The 18758-nt window shown below is 32.0% G+C and overlaps 1 protein-coding gene across 1 annotated transcript; it reads right to left on the bottom strand.

Moving 5' to 3' along the window:
• Positions 1-1006: 1006 nt before the first annotated feature.
• On the bottom strand, positions 1007-8101 carry LOC118042668 (clathrin interactor EPSIN 2). The gene is made up of 14 exons (XM_035050374.2): positions 7877-8101; positions 7521-7635; positions 7355-7406; positions 6850-6929; positions 6688-6766; positions 6337-6420; positions 6096-6241; positions 5490-5828; positions 4977-5018; positions 4785-4880; positions 4542-4693; positions 3545-3768; positions 2022-2919; positions 1007-1899 (listed from the first exon to the last, which is right to left on the bottom strand). The coding sequence occupies exons 2-14, from the start codon at positions 7553-7555 to the stop codon at positions 1454-1456; spliced, it is 2673 nt and encodes an 890-aa protein (XP_034906265.1). The 5' UTR covers positions 7556-7635; positions 7877-8101; the 3' UTR covers positions 1007-1453.
• Between the last annotated feature and the right edge of the window lie 10657 nt (positions 8102-18758).

Genomic DNA, 18758 nt, shown 5'->3' with positions numbered 1-18758 from the left:
CACTTAAAAAACTACAGATCAAAGAATCAATCCAAGCTATGTTTTTTTAAAACAAAAACTATGAATCCAAGGGTTGAAAATAACAACGTTATTTTGGTAAAGGTTCTAGAAAGATAGATTGACCCATGTTATATGAATTAATTATAGCAATATAACTATGTTATAGCGATATTCCTCACATTATTGGTTGTATTTTTCGATATCATGCCCTGTTCTCCTCTCATGCTACAAAAGAACACAAAAATTACATAGAAAACTGCTCCCAGACAGATCTAATCAAATCTAGGCGGTTGTCAAAAGAACAGTAACTGCCAAAAACTATCTCCAACTACCCATGTTATAACATCTCTAAGCATCAAGCCTGTAAGCTGATCCTCTCTCAGCCTTGTTGTGTTTCTGCATTCTTGTATAGTAGTAATAGCCCACAGTCCTAGTCTGAAGTGCTGAACAGACACCAGATCAATCGAACTAGCTTGCCTGACTGCCTTGGATTTTGCACTCAGCAATTCACTTGCACTTGTCGATGGTATATTACTTGAGATAATTGCATCCACCATGCAAGAATTCATCCTACATTTTTCACACCAAAATCCAACCTAATAAGGCAGTCTGGTCCCAATTAGACTAAACCTTACCTTATCTTTTTACTTGTGTTTTTTTACTAGTATATGTTTCGCTCATCTAAAAAATTTCTCACAACCTTGTCGTAAACAAAGCACACCAAGAATACACGAATAACTCTCAACTTTTATTTATCTCCCAAGCAAAAAAATTACACAATAAGTGTATGTGTGCTATGCAGCAACAGGCCAATCTACTTCGATAGTTTTATGCCACTCCAGGCCTCTGAACTGAAATATAATCCATAGTCTAAAGTAGTGAACAGTTCACAAGATGATATCTCAACAGATTCAAATCACCAGACGATGACACTATCCTCCTTACTCCACCTCTCTTCCCCCTGCATCAATAATTTAGACATTTACACCACAATCATTACCAAAAAAAAAAAAAAAAATTGAATTCTGAGATTTATTGATCATTCGGTAACCAAGCATAGTATAAAATCCCTGATGAGTTACAAAAAAAAATATATATGCTCCGTGAGAGGAGAGGGGGGGTGAAGACAGCCTGAGAAAGATTATCTTCACCGTATTACAAATTCACAACAGCCGAGTCAGCGACGCAACTAATCAATATATTCTGGCTCAAAATGAATGATAATGCAACCAATGGCGAGACATAAAATACACATAATCACATCAAGATTTGTATCGGAATATTATGACTATCAAACAAAAATACATCTTCAAGACAAATACATCTTTAAGAGACCCCATGGGACGGGAAAGACCGAGCATGGCAATGGTAGCACTTGGGGTTAGCAATGCCATCCCCTTTTACCTCCAAAAATCAACAGGTATTCGTTGCCCTTCAGTCCAGTTGATCCATCTCATCGATATCCGCCGCCATAATGTTGTTGGGGAGTGTAACCACCAGAACCCATCATGGGGTTATAGCCACCAGGCATGGCTGATCCAGTAGGCATCTGGCCACCTGGCATCATTCCCATGTTCATCATCCCCACACCCACACCCATGGGATGGTGCCCTCCTCCATAACCTCCCATGCCAATGCCTGAACCAGGACGACCACCCATACCAATGCCCATATTCACACCCACACCCGCACCCATTCCCATACCAGAACCAATCATAGGGTTTGGAGGTGGGCTGAGAACACCTGCACCAGCTCGGCCCATCCCAGTACCAGACCCCATAGCTTTGCCCATGGTGACAGTAGATGTAACTGGAGTCATGGGCTGTTTTTCCATTCTCTTTTCCTTACGATTAAGGGCATCAAAATCAACTCCAATGTCAGCCAATGGATTGGTTTTAGCTGCATATGACAAAAAAAGAAAGTAAAAACCAAGTGTACTCCTATATGAAATAAATTAGGATTTCACAACCATAATACCATTTAACAAATTTGGATAACTTTTAAGTATTGAATATACTCACGTCCAGAAATATTCAAATTGACCAGCCCTCTACTCAGAGTATCTGCCCACACTGTTGACTTTGTCTCAAATTTGTCTTTGGATGGTTGAGGAACTATAGCAAGCGACCCTGTTGAAGATGTAAGAGTTGTCTGAGATGACATGGAAGAGTTCGATCCTTGAGAAAACAAATTACCCAGGACATCTTTCTGTTGAGGAGATGAAGCAGTTGGAGTTTGGTAAGTAAATTGTGAAGAAACTGGGACTGCAGAGCCATGTTGTGGGAGGAAGTTTCCACTGTTAAATTGTGGGGTTGATCCAGTCAGTGTATGGTGAGAAAATTGAGAGACAGCTGGAGCTGCAGAACCTTGTTGTGGAAAGTTTCCATTGTTAAAATGTGCCACTGGTCCAGATGGAGGTTGTAGAGCCATGTTGGAAGGGTTAGCAGCCGGGAATCCTCCCTGTGGAAGGAAGTTTGCACTGCTTAATTGTTGGGTCTGAGGAGCCACGTGTGGAACTGCTGGCGGTACCATATTCCCTGCTGGTGAATTGAAGTTCCCGTACATGCTAGCCCCTGACTGTGGAGGTTGGCCAGAAGGAAATGAAAAACCTGCCTGTGAGGCTGCAGCAGAAGGAGCAGATGATGGGAGAATGTCTGCCAGAATATCAGTTTCTGGATGAGAACTTGACATTTCTTGAGGAAAAAAGTGTGTGTTTGTTGAAGGAGGTTGAACATTGGGTGCTGAATAAGCCATGCCAGAGAAAGCATCACCATTCGGTGGTGCAGCTGCATTGGGGATTTCAGCATTTTGATTCATGGTAGGCTGGAAAGGGGCAGCAGAAGCAGTTGGCTGTTGGGCTGAGAAATTGTCTGTAGGAGTAGCTTTAAAAGGATTATCACCAAATGGATCTTCGAAAGCCTGCATCAAGGAAATGTCATTTTATATCACAATTGCTATGCTGCATCACCTAAATCTTGATACTAAAGATTTTAATTAAGAGATAAAAACCACATATTAGGTGAGGGTTTCTTCAAAAAGTTTTATCTATGGATAAAGGAAGAGATTGCTTCCATTTACAAATTGCTCAGAGGTTTATCTATGGCATGAAACAACTTGAAGCATAGGTCTCACTTATTGATACTTTCCAGAAAAACAGCTTGAATACATTTGACTTTTTGTTTTACAGGAAAAACTCATACTAATTTTTAAAAAAAAAACAAAAAACAGACTAGGTTTTCTAATAATAAAAAGAGATTAGCATAGTTCCCAAATTCACGATTCAATTGGATGTGAAATCTGAAAAGCTACCTTTCGTGCTTGTAGAATAAGAGCTTTTGTTGAAATCCTTTTTTCATCTGAAGGAATTTCTTAAATGCATGATGGAATTGGGGGGTGGGGGGGGTTGGGGTGTGTTGTCTGGTGCTCCTTAACCACAACAAATTTTTAAAACTTGTATAAATGATCAACTCAAGAAATATGGAATTTTTGGTTTACAAGAAAAAAATTTAGAGACTCCAATCCTCAACCACAAAATTATGCTCACCTGGTTCATAACATTAGAGGCTGATTGTGTTGCAGCAAAAGTGGATCCTGAAAAGCTTGCCTGGGCATCAGCTTCAGAGGATGATGTTGCAGAAGTGACTGGCACAATGGCCAATGGATTTGGAGCAAAAACATCCGATAAAGAGCCGAGTAAATCCATTTCAGCATTGTTTGAGGTGGTAGGGAAAGCAGAGGCAGTTGGAACAGATGTTGCTGCGGGGGAAGCTGTCATGAGAAAAATGAAAAGCATCAATTTCCAATAATGATGGATGTTGATGTTTATTGCAAAAGCTGCAGCAGTACCAAAAAGGCCAATCTAAGTGCCTCATAAAATTTCCTTTTTCCCCCACAAATACATCAAATTCCACCCTATCACCAACCATGGTGATACATCACATGAAGGGATCCTCGTAGGCTTTTTTTTACGGATCATCATGCAGTGCAATGCAATAATTGCTTAGATATTTTAGTAAACGAAGCTGAATTCTGCAGTTGTCCACATGAGTGCCACACACAGGAAAGTGTTGTGTCATGATGGGTCTAACATGCCATATTTTCATAGAACCAAAGCATTTAAGGGAACTGAGCTCCAGCGATAATTTTGGTTCTACTTGGAACTCAAGTTCATGCAGACACTGAACATGTGGACACAAACACCTCACCATTAAGAACATATGCACCCCCACAAATAGACAAACAGACACTTCAGAGAATAGCCTGAGCACTTATTTTTTTCATCTCACATGCAATACAACTCTTAACATCAGCAAATAAACGAGCATCACACTCATTTTGATAGTCACTTTGCTTAGTTCAAAGACCACCTTGCAAACTTAAGTCCAACATGGATTAACATCCCAGCCAGCACCCCCCTTATTAGGCAACTCGGTCTCAACATATGCAGCAAGATTTCAGATGCAAGCAAACGACTGTGCAATACAGTACAACACAAGAGCATTGACATTAGCATACAAGCAGAAATACACGAATTAGTGCACCTGAAACAGGACCACGTGGATCAAATTCATCAGCCACCTCAATTTCCCGGTCTGCAGGAGATGGAGACCTCACATCAAAAGTGTTTGCTTGTCCAGGATTGCTTGGAGGTGGAGAAGCTCCAGGAGCAGGTGCTGCTAAAGTTTCCCCATTCCTTTCATCAAGAATTGATCAAAATTAACCAGAAAAGTCAAAGTGATAAAGAGCAGAATCATACTAAATATCAATTGTAAAAAAATCAATACCTTTCACTGTGAGCAGGGCTTCGGGATTCACTTATAGTTTCTTCATAGCTGGGAGGACCACCAATATTTTGCTCAGAAGGTTTTCGCTCAAGCCGCCTGGCAGTGGTGAGACATTATCATTTCAGTTTTACATCGTTGATCGACCTTTATACAACTAAAGCAGCAATTCAGAAAACATGAAATGAAATTTACCTTCCATCCTGAGCCTGATCATCAGCTCTAGCACCACTGCCGCTGCAGAAAATGACAAAGCTCAACCATGATTTTCAGGTCAACATATAATAAAGAAATGTAAGGGAAAACAGAAGTTCAGAGACAAGCATGTTCACTTTTTCAGACATCTTTAACATGGTACAATTCAATGGATCTTCTTTCTCACGCATCAAGTAGGGGCCATTTCATTTTGCTCTTTTTTTAAAGGATACTTTTTTTCCAAAATTATTTTTATATAGACTTTCCCAGCACCAGCACCCTCCATTTGATTATCATAAACTTGCTTTCTCCATGTTTAATTTAATAGCCAAATTAACTTGTGAAATAATTCAAGATGAAAAGATTAAAAATCAGACATAACCCCAAGATCAATATGGTTCTTTCCTAACTTCAAAAGGTAAGTTACAATTGACCATTTCACCGAGACAAGGATTGTCCTGCTGAAGGTCTGTTATGATTGATCAAAAGTAATAAAGAATTCAGAACAGTTACCGAGATGAGGATTGACCATCATCATCAAAAGCCCGATCTCTATCTCTGTCAGAGCTCCTGCTTCTTGACCCATTACCATCAACGCTTCGACTTCTTCCCTGATAGTCATCATCCCTATATCCATCTCTGCCATACCGTTCTTCACCGTAACGATCAGCATCACGACCATACGAATCCCCATATTTACCATACCGGTCATCATCCCTATAGTTGTATTCTCTTTCTTTGCCATAACCATATCCATTTCGATCTTCATCCTTGTAGCGACCATCGTCATCATACCCCCTTGTACTTGAATAAGAGCCAGGTCTATACATTCCACCAGGAGATGTGCGAAACCTACCAAACAAAGAGTTAAAATACAATGGTAAATGTCAAAATACAAAATCAGGGAATCCTTCTGGAAAAGGGTTATCTTTCTATTCAATCACATGTTTGTGTTCTGAAATAGAAATTGTTTTGCAAACTAGATATCCTTAAAAATCAAGCATTTTCTGATGCCACCATGACATAAATCAAGTTCAGTTAAAAAAAAATTAGCATATTCAAAATGCATCAAAATAAAGTATTCAAATAACTGTCAGCTGGGTTCAAGAGAAAACTTACTTGTCCCTGTTAGCAGCAGCCTTCTGTCTAACTTCAATTATCCTTTCTTTATCATTCACCAGGACCACAAGACTCTGGGATTTCTTCCTGACATTATTACCCTGGTCCTTTCCACTGGAATCAATATATTGGAAATCTGACAATGTCTGCAACATAGTAGAAGAAAAATATTATTACAGGTGATCAAAGAAGCACGAAACACACATCTCATTGCCAGCAGAATTAAGGAACAGAAAATTACCGATATTTGATATGAATGTTCCCTTATCTCATCTATGACACGCTCTGATCCATGAGCAACCAGATATTCCAAAACAGTCAACGCCTGAAACCCAGCACACTTAGTTTTCAGTCTCTTGTTACAGTACCATCTCTTGTTACAGTACCATTTCTTGAAATAAATATTGCACATGCTCATTATACATGACGCACGTCATTTAGTAATGTACATATTCATAAAGAAACTAAAGAGCACACATCCAACTAATAACAGGTCACAAAAATCAATAATATAACCATTATCTTATCTACATTTTGAAGAAGCATAAGCATACACCATTCATCAATCAAATCCATCAAAGAAAAAGCAGACCTTGTAGACATGCCGCCAATTCCTGCCGGTATCATTAAGCCGTTTCCATAAAACTGCCATGATCATCTGATATTCATGACTGCACGAGATGTTTAAAAATGAATTCCTCTATACGAAAACAAGCACCAGAAAGCATCCACAAGAAAAATCAATCAAGCTCACTAATTTCTAGATGCCTGTGCAATATCTGCAAGAAGTGTTCCATGCGGACCCCAAGGCTCATTACTGGTAGCATCAAGAACCTGAAACAAAAAAAAATTGACAAATTTTATTCCATAAAATCTCTTCCACTAACTCCCAAAATCAAATGCCATTGCTTTTGAACGCAATCTAAAAACCAATTCACACACAAATAAGCTTTAAATCATTATAAGCAATAAAAAAACAGTTCGTCAACAACATACATGTTCAAACTACAACATCATATAATAACATCAAAATGAATTGTCACGATGCCACTTAAGTTAGCATTCACATAATAACATCAAATGCCATTGCTTTTGAACGCAATCTAAAAACCAATTCGCACACAAATAAGCTTTAAATCATTATAATTATCATCGACATACAAGTTCGAACTACAACATCACATAATAACATCAAATTGAATCGGCTCGACCCCACTTAAAGCTTTCACATTTTCAAAAAGAGCAAGATCAGATTTTACCTTCTGTTCTATCGAAGGAACTTTGAGCACTTTCTTATTAACCTCTCTCTTACTGTAAAAAAACAAAATTGAAAAAAAAATACAACGTAAGTTAATGGCGTAGAGAGCACATGAAATGAGCCGAACCAAGTGAATACAATCAAAGACAGCTACGAATCAGACTTACATGTCCCTGACAGTTTGATCAAAGGCCTTCTTCATTGTCGGAGGACGAGTTGAAGGGCAGTACTGTCGATTTCACTCTTTACCAGCCGTCCGAAATCGAATCGACGAAGAAGAAACTGTCAAAACAACAAAAATTACAGATTAGGTTTTCGGAAGGAAAATTGAATTTAAATAGAAACAATTTTATTTTGTAAAAAATAAAAATAAAATCATCAGATAATAACTTATATATTATCAAATCGAACAAAAACATTTAATGTGGATAGTAAAAATAAGATCCGAAGAATTATTTGAAAAAGGAAGCAGAATGATAATAATAATAAAAAAATCCAACAGAGGCATAAAGGGGATGCTTACAGGATTTAAAAAGAAGAGAAGATGAGATCCGATTGGATTGAATTGGGTCCGATCCGGTGGAGAGAAATGGAATCAAGGCTTGGAGAGATGAGATCTGATCAGCTCTGTTATGCCCTTCGGAAATTCAGAGAGAGAGAGAGGAGAGAGAGACAAAGGCCAAAGCTCCTGTAATGGAGTTGATGGTTTTGGTGTTTTTTTTTTTTTTTTAATTTTCTTCTGTCTGTCTCAAATCTATAAATTGGGAGAGAGGAATCGAACGAAAAAAAGACAGCGCAGCTTACTAGGAGGAAATTAAGGTGATTGATTAATTAATTAATTAATTATCCACGATTATGATATTTTTGTTGTTGTTATTATTATTATTTTGTAAATTAATTACTGCTGTTTTATTCTAATATAAAACCACTACGCTATAGGATTATGCGGTGGATTGTACATATTAACCCACAAATCAGTGAGATAATTCGAGTATATTGATTTTTAATAAAATGATATTATTTTAAATAATAATTTAAAAAATTAAAATAATTTTTTTTTAATAAATAAAATATAATTTACGTGTGGGTTAAAAGATATGAGATGACAAAATAAACAAGCTTCGTTAAGGTTTTCTTACAAACAGTGCAACTAATGAAATCACACAAAAATCTCAATAGCTTTATTAGGCTTTTTCATGGCAGGCGATGAATTTAAAAAGTAAATTCAAGCTAAGGGTTTTTGAAACTCAAAATAATCACCATTAGAGTATCAAGAAAGTAATTTCTCGACTCAAAGCGCCCCTAAATCAGCCATGAATATACAATTTATTTGGGCTGTAAACTCTGATTTATTTTTTCTAGCAATATAATTGCTAAAAAACTTTTCAATTAAAATTTTATTGTTAAATGAAATTTATTAAGATAAAAATTAACATTTTAATTTTTTAAAACTAGAATGAATTCGAAAACTCTTTTTTCTTTGCTATTTTCTATGAATCTCTCTTTCAAGAAGCGAAGCTAGAAAATAAAATTAAAAAAGATTAAAATTTTAATTGTTTTATTTTTTAAATTAAAAATATAAATATTTATAAGAAAAAGGCTGGAAAAATAACTTTCTTATAAGGGTCGGGGCTCTACCAGCTTCACTGTCTCTACCCTGCTTTTTTTTTTTAAAAGACAATGAATGAACATTACAAAAATAAAAAACTTCTATTTTTGCCTCAGCGCCAATGTTGGTACCCTCATTTTCAATTATTCATAAAAAACAAAACCAAAAAAATAGATTACAAATCCAACATTAAGACCTTTTTTTACATCCAAATAATTATATAAAAAATAATTTAAAATAAATTATAAAATTTAATCCTTAATTAATTAATGTAATATAAAAATAAAATTAAAAAAAAATAATAATAAAAAAATAAAAATCATAGTCGTCGTCGTCGTCATTCTTAGGTTTTTACGTAATAATTCAGATCATAAGTATTTTTTATCCCATTAATATGACAAGTTGCATGGTAAATAAGTTTAGTTACAGGGTCATTCACGACGATTAGCCACTAATCTACTTTTCCTTGCGGGGGCTAAAAAAGTGTTTTCCACCTTTCTCGTAGATGTTGAGAAGGAGATGGAGTTTTGGTAAGAATAAAAGTCATTCATTTGAAAGTCAAACCTAGCAAGCTCAATTACTACGACAAACCATACAAAGATGGCAACCACAATTGAATTAGAAACTTCGTTGGGATTATAGTTGAGGGTGGTAGTTTAAAATATTTTTTATTTAAAAATATATTAAAATATTTTTTTATTTTTTAAAAATTATTTTTGATATCAACACATTAAAATAATTTAAAAACATAATTTTTTTATTTTAAAAAAATCAAAATTTTAAAAAACATAATTTGCATTGCATTCATAAATACTTTCTAGGTCTGTTTGAAAGTGATGTAAATACTTTTCATTTAAAAATACATTAAATAATATATTTTTTTATTTTTTAAAAATTATTTTTGATATTACTATATCAAAATGATTTGAAAATACTAAAAACATATTAATTAAAAATTAAAAAAATTTCAAAAATATTTTCAAAACGTGCAAACAAACAAACCTTTAAATAGTATCTCAACCCAATATTCAATCAAAATCCAGCTGATTTTTTTAAAATAAAATTATTTTAAATTAATCCAGTTAATTCATTAGCCATGCAATTAAGGTATTGATTTTTTTGAATCCTTAGGTGTTGATTCATTTCCCCAGGCTGGTTTTTTTCCATAACAGCTGGATGGCAGCAATCGACATTATATTCTAAAATGTTTTTCCTTTTCTCTCCTCACCTGTAAAACTCTTGCAACGAGACCCAGCTGCTCTGACTCTCTCTCGCGTGTACAACAAGTTTACAAAAACACAAATTTTGCTTCTTTTGTTTTCTTCCATCGATTCAAGGCTGGGATTGAACGATGCATCTGCCAAGAGGTTTTTGATGGATTCCTTCTGATGATATCTGAGATTTGATTTTGTGAAAAAACCATCTTGAACTGCCAGTATGTCTCAGAGAAGACGAGAGCAGTGCTGAATTGGCCGAAGATGCAGAATCAAGGCTTGGAATTTAGAAAGGAAACGAGAGAATTAACAAGATGAATTTCCATCTTCTTCCATGGAAATCTGTATTGCAGGGTTCAAAAACAGAAAACGTCTTCAGGAGTTTTGAACTTTTGAAGGAGCCTAGACTTGTATCGTGAAAAATGTCGGGGGAAGAGGATAGTTGAAAAATCTGCCGGAGCAAGGCTCACGTCAATGGTTGAAACGATGCCATTTTGACAAGAAATTTTTTTAAAAAAATATCATTAAATTAATGGTCTAGGGTTGATTAAATTAACTTAGATTTTTCTTCTAAATCAGCCAAAATTTTCTTCTTTTTTTTTCAATTTAGGCCGATTTCAACTCGGACCGAAGTCTCTTGGATGGAGTAATTTAATTATGAATCAAGTCATGCTATGAATTTGTGTAGGTGTGTTTTTATACTCATGCTAGGGTAGCATCGATTGAAACAAGTGAATTAACCAAATCAAGATTGATTTCTATGTTAAATTCATTGGTTGAAAATGAAAAAAATATAATAATAAAGAACAGTGGTTACAATTCAAGCAAGATGGCAGCATAGTTATTAAGCTTGGCCAGGCTTCACCGGTTCACCCGGGACTCGATCAATCAGGTGATTGGATCGATTTATATAAGGTGCAAGACCTACAAGAACAAATAAAAAGTCAAACCCGATTGACCTACTTGGTCGACTCGGCAAAACTTGGTAGAGACCATTTTTTTTTTAAAATGTGTTTTTTCTCCTAGTAAAAAACTCCTATTTTTTCATATTTTTTACTTGGTTAATAATCATTTTCAAAGTTTGCTATATAAATACAAGCAAAAGTTATATTTTTTAATGTGAGATAAAAAAAAAAAACCTTTTTGATTTAAATACTTCAACTTAAAAGAATAACACAATATCTTTTCAATAAAGAATAAAAAAACATTTTGAAAATAATATTTTAAATTTTATTGTTTCCAACATATATAATCTATATTTATATAAATTGTTTATTATATTTTTTATATGAAAATATTAAATTTTCAAATTTTTTTTCTTAAAAGTTTTTTCAGGTTGACCATGTAACCAATGACCCGCCTCCTTGGTTGGGTCGATTCTCAAGGGTTTAATTTATAGTTATTAAATCTGGACTGGCCCGGCAGGTCGACTCAAGACCCGAAAAACCTTGGTTGAGACTTGTTTTTTGTTTTGAAATTTGTTTTTTCTTTTAGCTAGATTTTTTTATATATATTTTTTAGTTGGTTATTAACTATTTTTAAAATTCACAATATAAATACTATAAGAATGTTTTATTTTTTTTAATGTGGGATTTGAAATTTTTTAGTATATATATTCTGTATTTACAAGAAAAAAATTATTTTTTCAATGTGGAATTTAAAACTTTTTAGTATATACACTCTATATTCATAAAAAAAAAATTAAGTTTTTTCAATGTGAGATAAAAAAATATTTTTTGTTTAAATTCTCCAACTTAAAAGGATAAGATATTAACATAGTGTCTTTTTAAAGTGAAATAAAAAACCTTTAAATAATCTTTTAAATTTTATTATTTATAACATGTATAACATATATTTACATTGATTGTTTCTTAATTTTTTCATATAAAATATTAAAAATTTAATTTTTTTTTTATAATTTTTTCAAGTTACCTCGGATTAATCTAGATAACTCAAGACCCGACTCTTTAATCGAATAAATAATTAATCGTGTGTTTGGAAGTATTGTAGCATTTGCTTTTTAAAGTATTTTTCATTTCAAAACACATTAAAATATTTTTTTTATTTTAAAAAAATATTTTTAATATCAACACATTAAAATAATTTAAAAATATAAAAAATATATTAATTTAAAATAAAATAAAATAAATTTAAAAGATTTTAAAAATACTTTTTAATGACACCACCAAACACTGCCGGCACTGCCTTAAATGGTTTAAAAACTATGGCAGCAATTTGCACAGGTTTCTATATCTTTGATTTCTACAGTGGCTATAAATCCAGAAAAGACAAGCAAAGCCTTTTCAATTGTGATATTATAAAAGGAGTGGATTTCTACAGGTCATTTTCGATGACTATTATTCAAGATTTCTTTTCTTCTGGAGTCTCTGACATGATCAACATCTTGACTGGTGATTGTTCTTCGTGGCACAGTTATTTAGGCCGGGCTCATCTGATAAGTCCACTTGTCGATTAATCTTATTTTGATTTTGATTTTTTTAATTATTTTTAAAATTAATTTAATTAAATACAATTAATTTAAACAGTCAACCGTTAATCAAACTAAATTTAGGAAAGAATTAGAGCGTATTTACTAATGCTTTTTAAAGTAATTTTTATTTGAAAAAACATGCTAATAATATTTTTTTTATTTTTTAAAAATTATTTTTGAGATCACATATGAAAATAATTTGAAAACATCAAAAACATATTACTTTAAAGCAAAAAAAAAAATTTTATTTTTTTGAAAAAATATTTTTTCACTGCAATGCCAAACGCCCTCTTAGTAGGTTAAACTTAAAACTTACTTTTTTTAATGTTTTTAATTAGAAATATATTAAAATAATATTTTTTTAAAAAAATTATTTTTAATATAAATGCATCAAAATGATCTATGTTACTATATTTGTTTTTATATTTTAAAAGTTTTTTTAAAAAAATTAAATTTTATATTATTTTTTTATTTACTTCAAATTAATATTTTTTTTGTTTTTAAATTATTTTGATACATTATTTTTAAAAAAATAAAATAAAAATTATTTTAATATATTTTTAAATAAAAAATATTTTAAACAATAATTACAATTACATTTTCAAATAACTAATTTCATTAGTTTGATCGTAAAGAAAAGACAAAAATGTGAAGACAAAAGACAAAAGACAAAAGTGTGAAGACAAAAGACAAAAGTGTTATTGTTAACTAATTTTATGTTCGAAGAGACAAGGAAAACTACACTTCAAAACTAGAAAACATGAAAACTAGATTGTTTTCCAAGCCCAATAGTGATTGGACTTGGTTTCAAGTGTGTTTTTTTATATAATTTATTTATTTTTAAATATTTTTTACCACACATAAAAATATATTATTTTTGTTTATTTTTAAAAATTCCTTTTAAGAATGTATTTCGCATTAAAATTATGGTTTTTCCATTTCATCAAATTAATATAAAAAAATCAATTTCCCAAGATAAACAATAAATTATTTTATACAATTTAATAATTTGTAATTATTTTAATGAATTGAATAGAATTAGTTAACCAAAGAGTGATTTATATTAAAAAAAAATATATAAGAAGAAACTTTGTTATCGCATGAGTGAGTTTTTTTTTAACATTATGAAAGAAAATGAATTTAATTACCGAAACATTGATACAAGAATTAAAACATATATGATATAGAGAAATTAAAACTGATCATATTTCTGTAAAAGCATTTGATTTAATGATAAAAATGTGGACGTTAAATGATAACGTGTTTATGATAAAATTATTATCTTACATATCCTTCAACAATGTTAGATTTTAATTTTATGTTTTTGCAAATATTCTATATGACATGATTTGTGATATCCCATAAAAAAAGTGAGCGTCCAGAGCCAGGGTTTCATGAGTAGTGTCGGTCGCTGACCTATTGTATGTATTTTGAAGCTGTCGCATGTGTGCGGCGTCAGTAGCGAAAACATCTACTCTCAAATCATGTATCTAATGCGACAAATGTGGGGAGACTAGGAATTCTTGTTTTTTATTAGTGGAAAAATAGAATGGAAGTCGCCACATAGTATTTTGGTCAATAGAAACCCTAACTGATCTTAGAGATCGGGTATGGGGACTGGTTGTGTAAAGGAAATGTATTAGCACCCCAAATACGTCCTACTTAAGGTAAGTTGCATTGTTTGATAAAAATTTAAGGTCTTTTTGTGTTTTCTAGTTGTTGGTCCGTCTATGGTTTAAGAAAATCCTCCTCGGTAAGGAGATCCTTATCTTATCGGGTAATTCTGACGTCAACAAAAGAATTTAATATCTAGAATATGTCTTACGTATAAGGTCGTAACCCTAGATATTAAAAGAAAACAAAATAATTTTTTTCAAAATTTTTGAAATATTGGCCTAGTTCTCGTGACTTTAATAAACTGGTTATTAAAGCCAAAATGTATGTTAATACATATATTTTTTAAAATTTTCTTTGTTGTATGAAAATGCAAAATGATTTTTTTATTTTTTATTTTTATTTTTGAGAGACTTGGTCGTATGCATGAAAATAAAATATTTTTATTTTTATTTTTTGATATCTTGATAAAAACCAGATATTTTAATACCAGATTTATATCTTTACAATATAAAAATACAAACTAATATTGATCAAAATGCAGTAACAAACTTGCAAAAAAGCACATATTTTTTGAAATAATTTTTTTGAATTTTGTTTTTAGGGCTAGGCCAATGTTGCAGCCCAAAATAAACAATGAACTGGTTGTTGTGCTCAACACAGTAACCGGTTAATTATCTTTCTTGATGCAAAAACATGAGAAGCACACGTTCTGCATGCAAGAGACCAATTGGGCAGACAAGAAGAAGGAGAAGAGTGTTACCTGGAATGGAGGCACTGTCATTCATGGTGGTGGTGTTGGATTCGCGGCAGCCGGCTATAGTGGTGGCTGAGAGGCCTGGTGGCGCTATTGTTTTTCTTCTTCTTCCCCGTTGCAGAGATGCCATTGTTTCTCCCCTCTTCATCTTCTGTTCCCCTTTGTAATCTCCCCTATTACTCCTCTATTTTTTTTTTTTAATTCTCTTCTACCTTGTACGCTCTCTCTTTCTCCTCTGTATTCCCTCCCTTTATCTCCTGTGCTCTCTTTGTTTCATCTTTTCTTTTTCTCTGCCTTTTCTTTTCTTATGCCAGTTCTTCTCTTCTTCTACCTTGTTTTGTTTCTTACATTTCCCCTCTCTTTGTTTTTTTTTTGTTTATCCTCTTCTTTTTCACCCCCTCGGGTTAATCTGCTTCTCTTGCTCTCCCCTTTTATTTTCTCCCCCCCCCCAATTCTCTCTGTTTTCCTTTCTTCCCCCCTCTCTCTCTGTCTTTTTTTTTTCCCTTTCCTTCATCGTTCTTTTTCTCCTCCCCTCTCCGTTCATCGTCTTTCTCTGGCTTTTATAAGCCAAAGAATGCCCTGCGGTGCAACATTCAGCTTGGTAACGACATGTAGAGGAATAGTAGCCATGAAACATTCCCCATAACTGAAGCAATCTACTGTTTTTGTTGTTGAAATGGCTCCACTGTCTGTTGAAACGGCTTTGAAGAAAGGTGATGAAATAGTGCTCTGAAACTACACCATCTTCCTATAAAAAATAGATATTTCTAATTTGGTCCTTGGATGTTCTTACAATTTTGTAATCAAGCCTCCCATAAAAATTGTAATTAGATCCCTTAATTTTAGTGTCTTTTCCGATTTAGCTCTTAGTTTTGGATTGTTTCAATTAAGTTTCTAATTGGCCATCAAACTTCAATAATTATGCAATTAAGCTCCTGATTTGACCAAATCAACTCTTCAAAATTATTATTAGGCCTCAGAACTTTAATTACTTCCAATAAAAGCCTAAATTGACTTAAAAAATCAATTTTCTTGCAATCAAACTCTTTATAAATTTAATTAAACCTTGGATAAAATTTAATTGAGTCCATAAACATCTGATTTTGGACTTTTCTTTCTCAACTTGAATTTTCTTTATCAACAAGGCTCTCATCAATAAAAAAATATAATGTCAAATTTCAATTCTTATATTTTTGAACCTCCTCAACCAATTCCTAGCCATTTTATGACGTTCTAGTATCCTTTTATCACTTCTATTTTTTTTTATTCCTTCCGAATATATATTTTTTTTATTCCTTCCGAATATATTTTTTTGATATGTATTTTTTGTAGTGGAACCCAAAAATGGGTAACAACAGGAGCATCAGGCTAAGAAGTGGGCTTGTGTCACTAGGAACAAAACCATAAGGACGGTAAGTATCAAAACGAACAATATACAGCAGGTTGGGCCGGACTATTACATAATTGATTTAATTATTAAATATATTTGAAGAAATAATTTAATGATTGTTTAAACCATAATTTAATTATACTATTTTCTTAGTAATGAATTAATTTTTAAACAAATACTTTTTAAAAGTATTTTGATAAAAATAACAAATCTTTATTTATTTTTCAGATATTGCAAGTTTAATAATAATATATATTAAAAGTAAGACATTTTTTTTTTTTGCGTTTTGTTCTATCTTGCTCTTGGTCAACTAAATAGAACACAAAATATTTATTTTATCTTACACATTACTACTAAATACAACTCCATTTTCTTTTCCTATTTCATCTATTTTTTTTTTTAATTATTCTAGCTATCTCCATCTCTTATATTTCAATATTATAACCAAATACTATTTTTTTTGAAAAAACTTTTGACAGCAATATACACCCATCAAAAGACACCCTCAAAGGATTTGGATGTTACAAGGGATTTCCTAAACCCTATGTGGATCTCTTATTACAGTGTTACTGTGTTTTGTGTCTCTATTTTGCTCATATGGTATATAGCTGGGTGTTTCTTACCGATAAACATTCCAACGTATGCTATGCACTCGACAAAGTTTAAGTATATTCCTCTAAAAATAGATGAAGCACCCTTTTGATATTGTGTTATAAATGAAGTTGGGTAAACTTTAATTTTTTTTATTTAAAATTAATATATTTTTTATATTTTTCAATCGTTTTTAGAGGTGATCATTTTAGGTTCGGTTCGATTTTTATAAAAAACAAATAACCAAACCGACTTTTTAAAAAAAAAAAACAATCAAAACGGGTTCAAGCCGACCGGTTTCAGTTTGGTTTTTTTAAAAAAAACCGGTTCAAACCGGTTTGACTTGGTTTTTTTTTTTCCGGTCTGGCTTGGTTTGGGTTCGGTTCGATTTGATTTTTTTGGTTTCAGGCTTATAAAACCAAAACTGCACTGAACCGAACCGGTCAGTTTTTTCAAAATTCTTATCGGTTTAATCAGTTTTTTTTTATTGTTTGGTTTTTTTGGTTAATTTTTTTTTCCAGTTTAATCAGTTTATTTAAAGCTCACCTCTAATTATTTTGATGTACTAATATCAAAAATAATTTTTTAAAAAACAAATATTATCTTAAATTTTTTCAAGTAAAAATATTTTAAAAGTTACTTCCTTCCCTCGGAAACAAGGAATGTATAATTATAAGTGTTGGAGTACAAGAGAAGGAGGACAGGGCATCCTCCAAGCTTCAAAACTGAATTTTATTTTCTATTATTTTTCCCTTGACGAATGTTGAGGGACACCATTCCTCTAACTAATTGATTTTCTAGTCTACCTAAATTGGTCAGAGGCTAGGTTTTTGAATTAAATTTGTTGTGTTGTTTTTTATTTTTAAAAATACTTTAAAAAATATTAAATTTATTTTTAATATTTTAAAATCATTTTTAATATTATAAAATCAGATTTTTTTTTTTTTTTTGCTTCTTCTTGCCTTCTTAACTGCGACGGGCTCCATTTAAGTGAGCTATAAATCTTTCTTTTCCATTTACAGTACTGGTAGCTACCCATGCAGCCCATTCTTTCAATATTAGGAATTTGAAGGAATGTTAATGGTGGGCCTCTCGAGTTTTTTTTATCAGTCCGATAATGGACAAAATTACATCCCAAACCATGTCAGATAATGATATATATATATATATATAATATATATATATATATATATATATATATATATATATATTTTTAAATATATATATTAGAGTTACATAGTTCTCTTCGCAATCATAGTTATAAAAATCAATTTGGATATCCATCTACAAAAGGTTTGGGTTATAAATTTAGATGAACAGCTCATCATTTTTAATAAAACAATAACATTTTACTTTTTTTATAAGAATTTAACCCGACTAAATCTTGATTTAATTTGATTTTCACTAAAAATCTTATTGAGTAATAATGGAATTGGCCAAATCAATGTCTTGCATGATTCAACTAAAAATCTTTAGGTTATCCAAGCTTTTCTATGGGTTGAGCAAATTTAATAACTATATTTAAAAAAGCTTTGGTTATGATTTGATTATTTTACGTTTATGATATATTTTTTTTATGTTCTGGATCGTTTTGATGTGTTGATTTTAAAAATATATTTTTTAAAATAAAAATACATCATTTTAATATATTTTAGTATAAAAAATACTTTAAAAAATAATCACAAGTATATTCTTAACAAACTATATTGGATTTGTTTTTTGCTTTGCTTTCGTGGTTG

The sequence above is a fragment of the Populus alba genome, chromosome 2, assembly GCF_005239225.2.
Source record: "Populus alba chromosome 2, ASM523922v2, whole genome shotgun sequence".
Lineage (NCBI taxonomy): Eukaryota > Viridiplantae > Streptophyta > Magnoliopsida > Malpighiales > Salicaceae > Populus > Populus alba.
This window is presented reverse-complemented; position numbering and strand designations above follow the sequence as displayed.

Excerpts from the sequence above, each read along its gene's own strand:
- LOC118042668 (XM_035050374.2), bottom strand. The coding sequence starts at position 7,555 with ATGAAGAAGGCCTTTGATCAAACTGTCAGGGACAT. Across the intron at positions 5,829-6,095 it reads GCTGCTGCTAACAGGGACAA|GTTTCGCACATCTCCTGGTG; the intron begins GTAAGTTTTCTC and ends TTTGTTTGGTAG. Across the intron at positions 3,769-4,541 it reads TCCACGTGGTCCTGTTTCAG|CTTCCCCCGCAGCAACATCT; the intron begins GTGCACTAATTC and ends TTCTCATGACAG.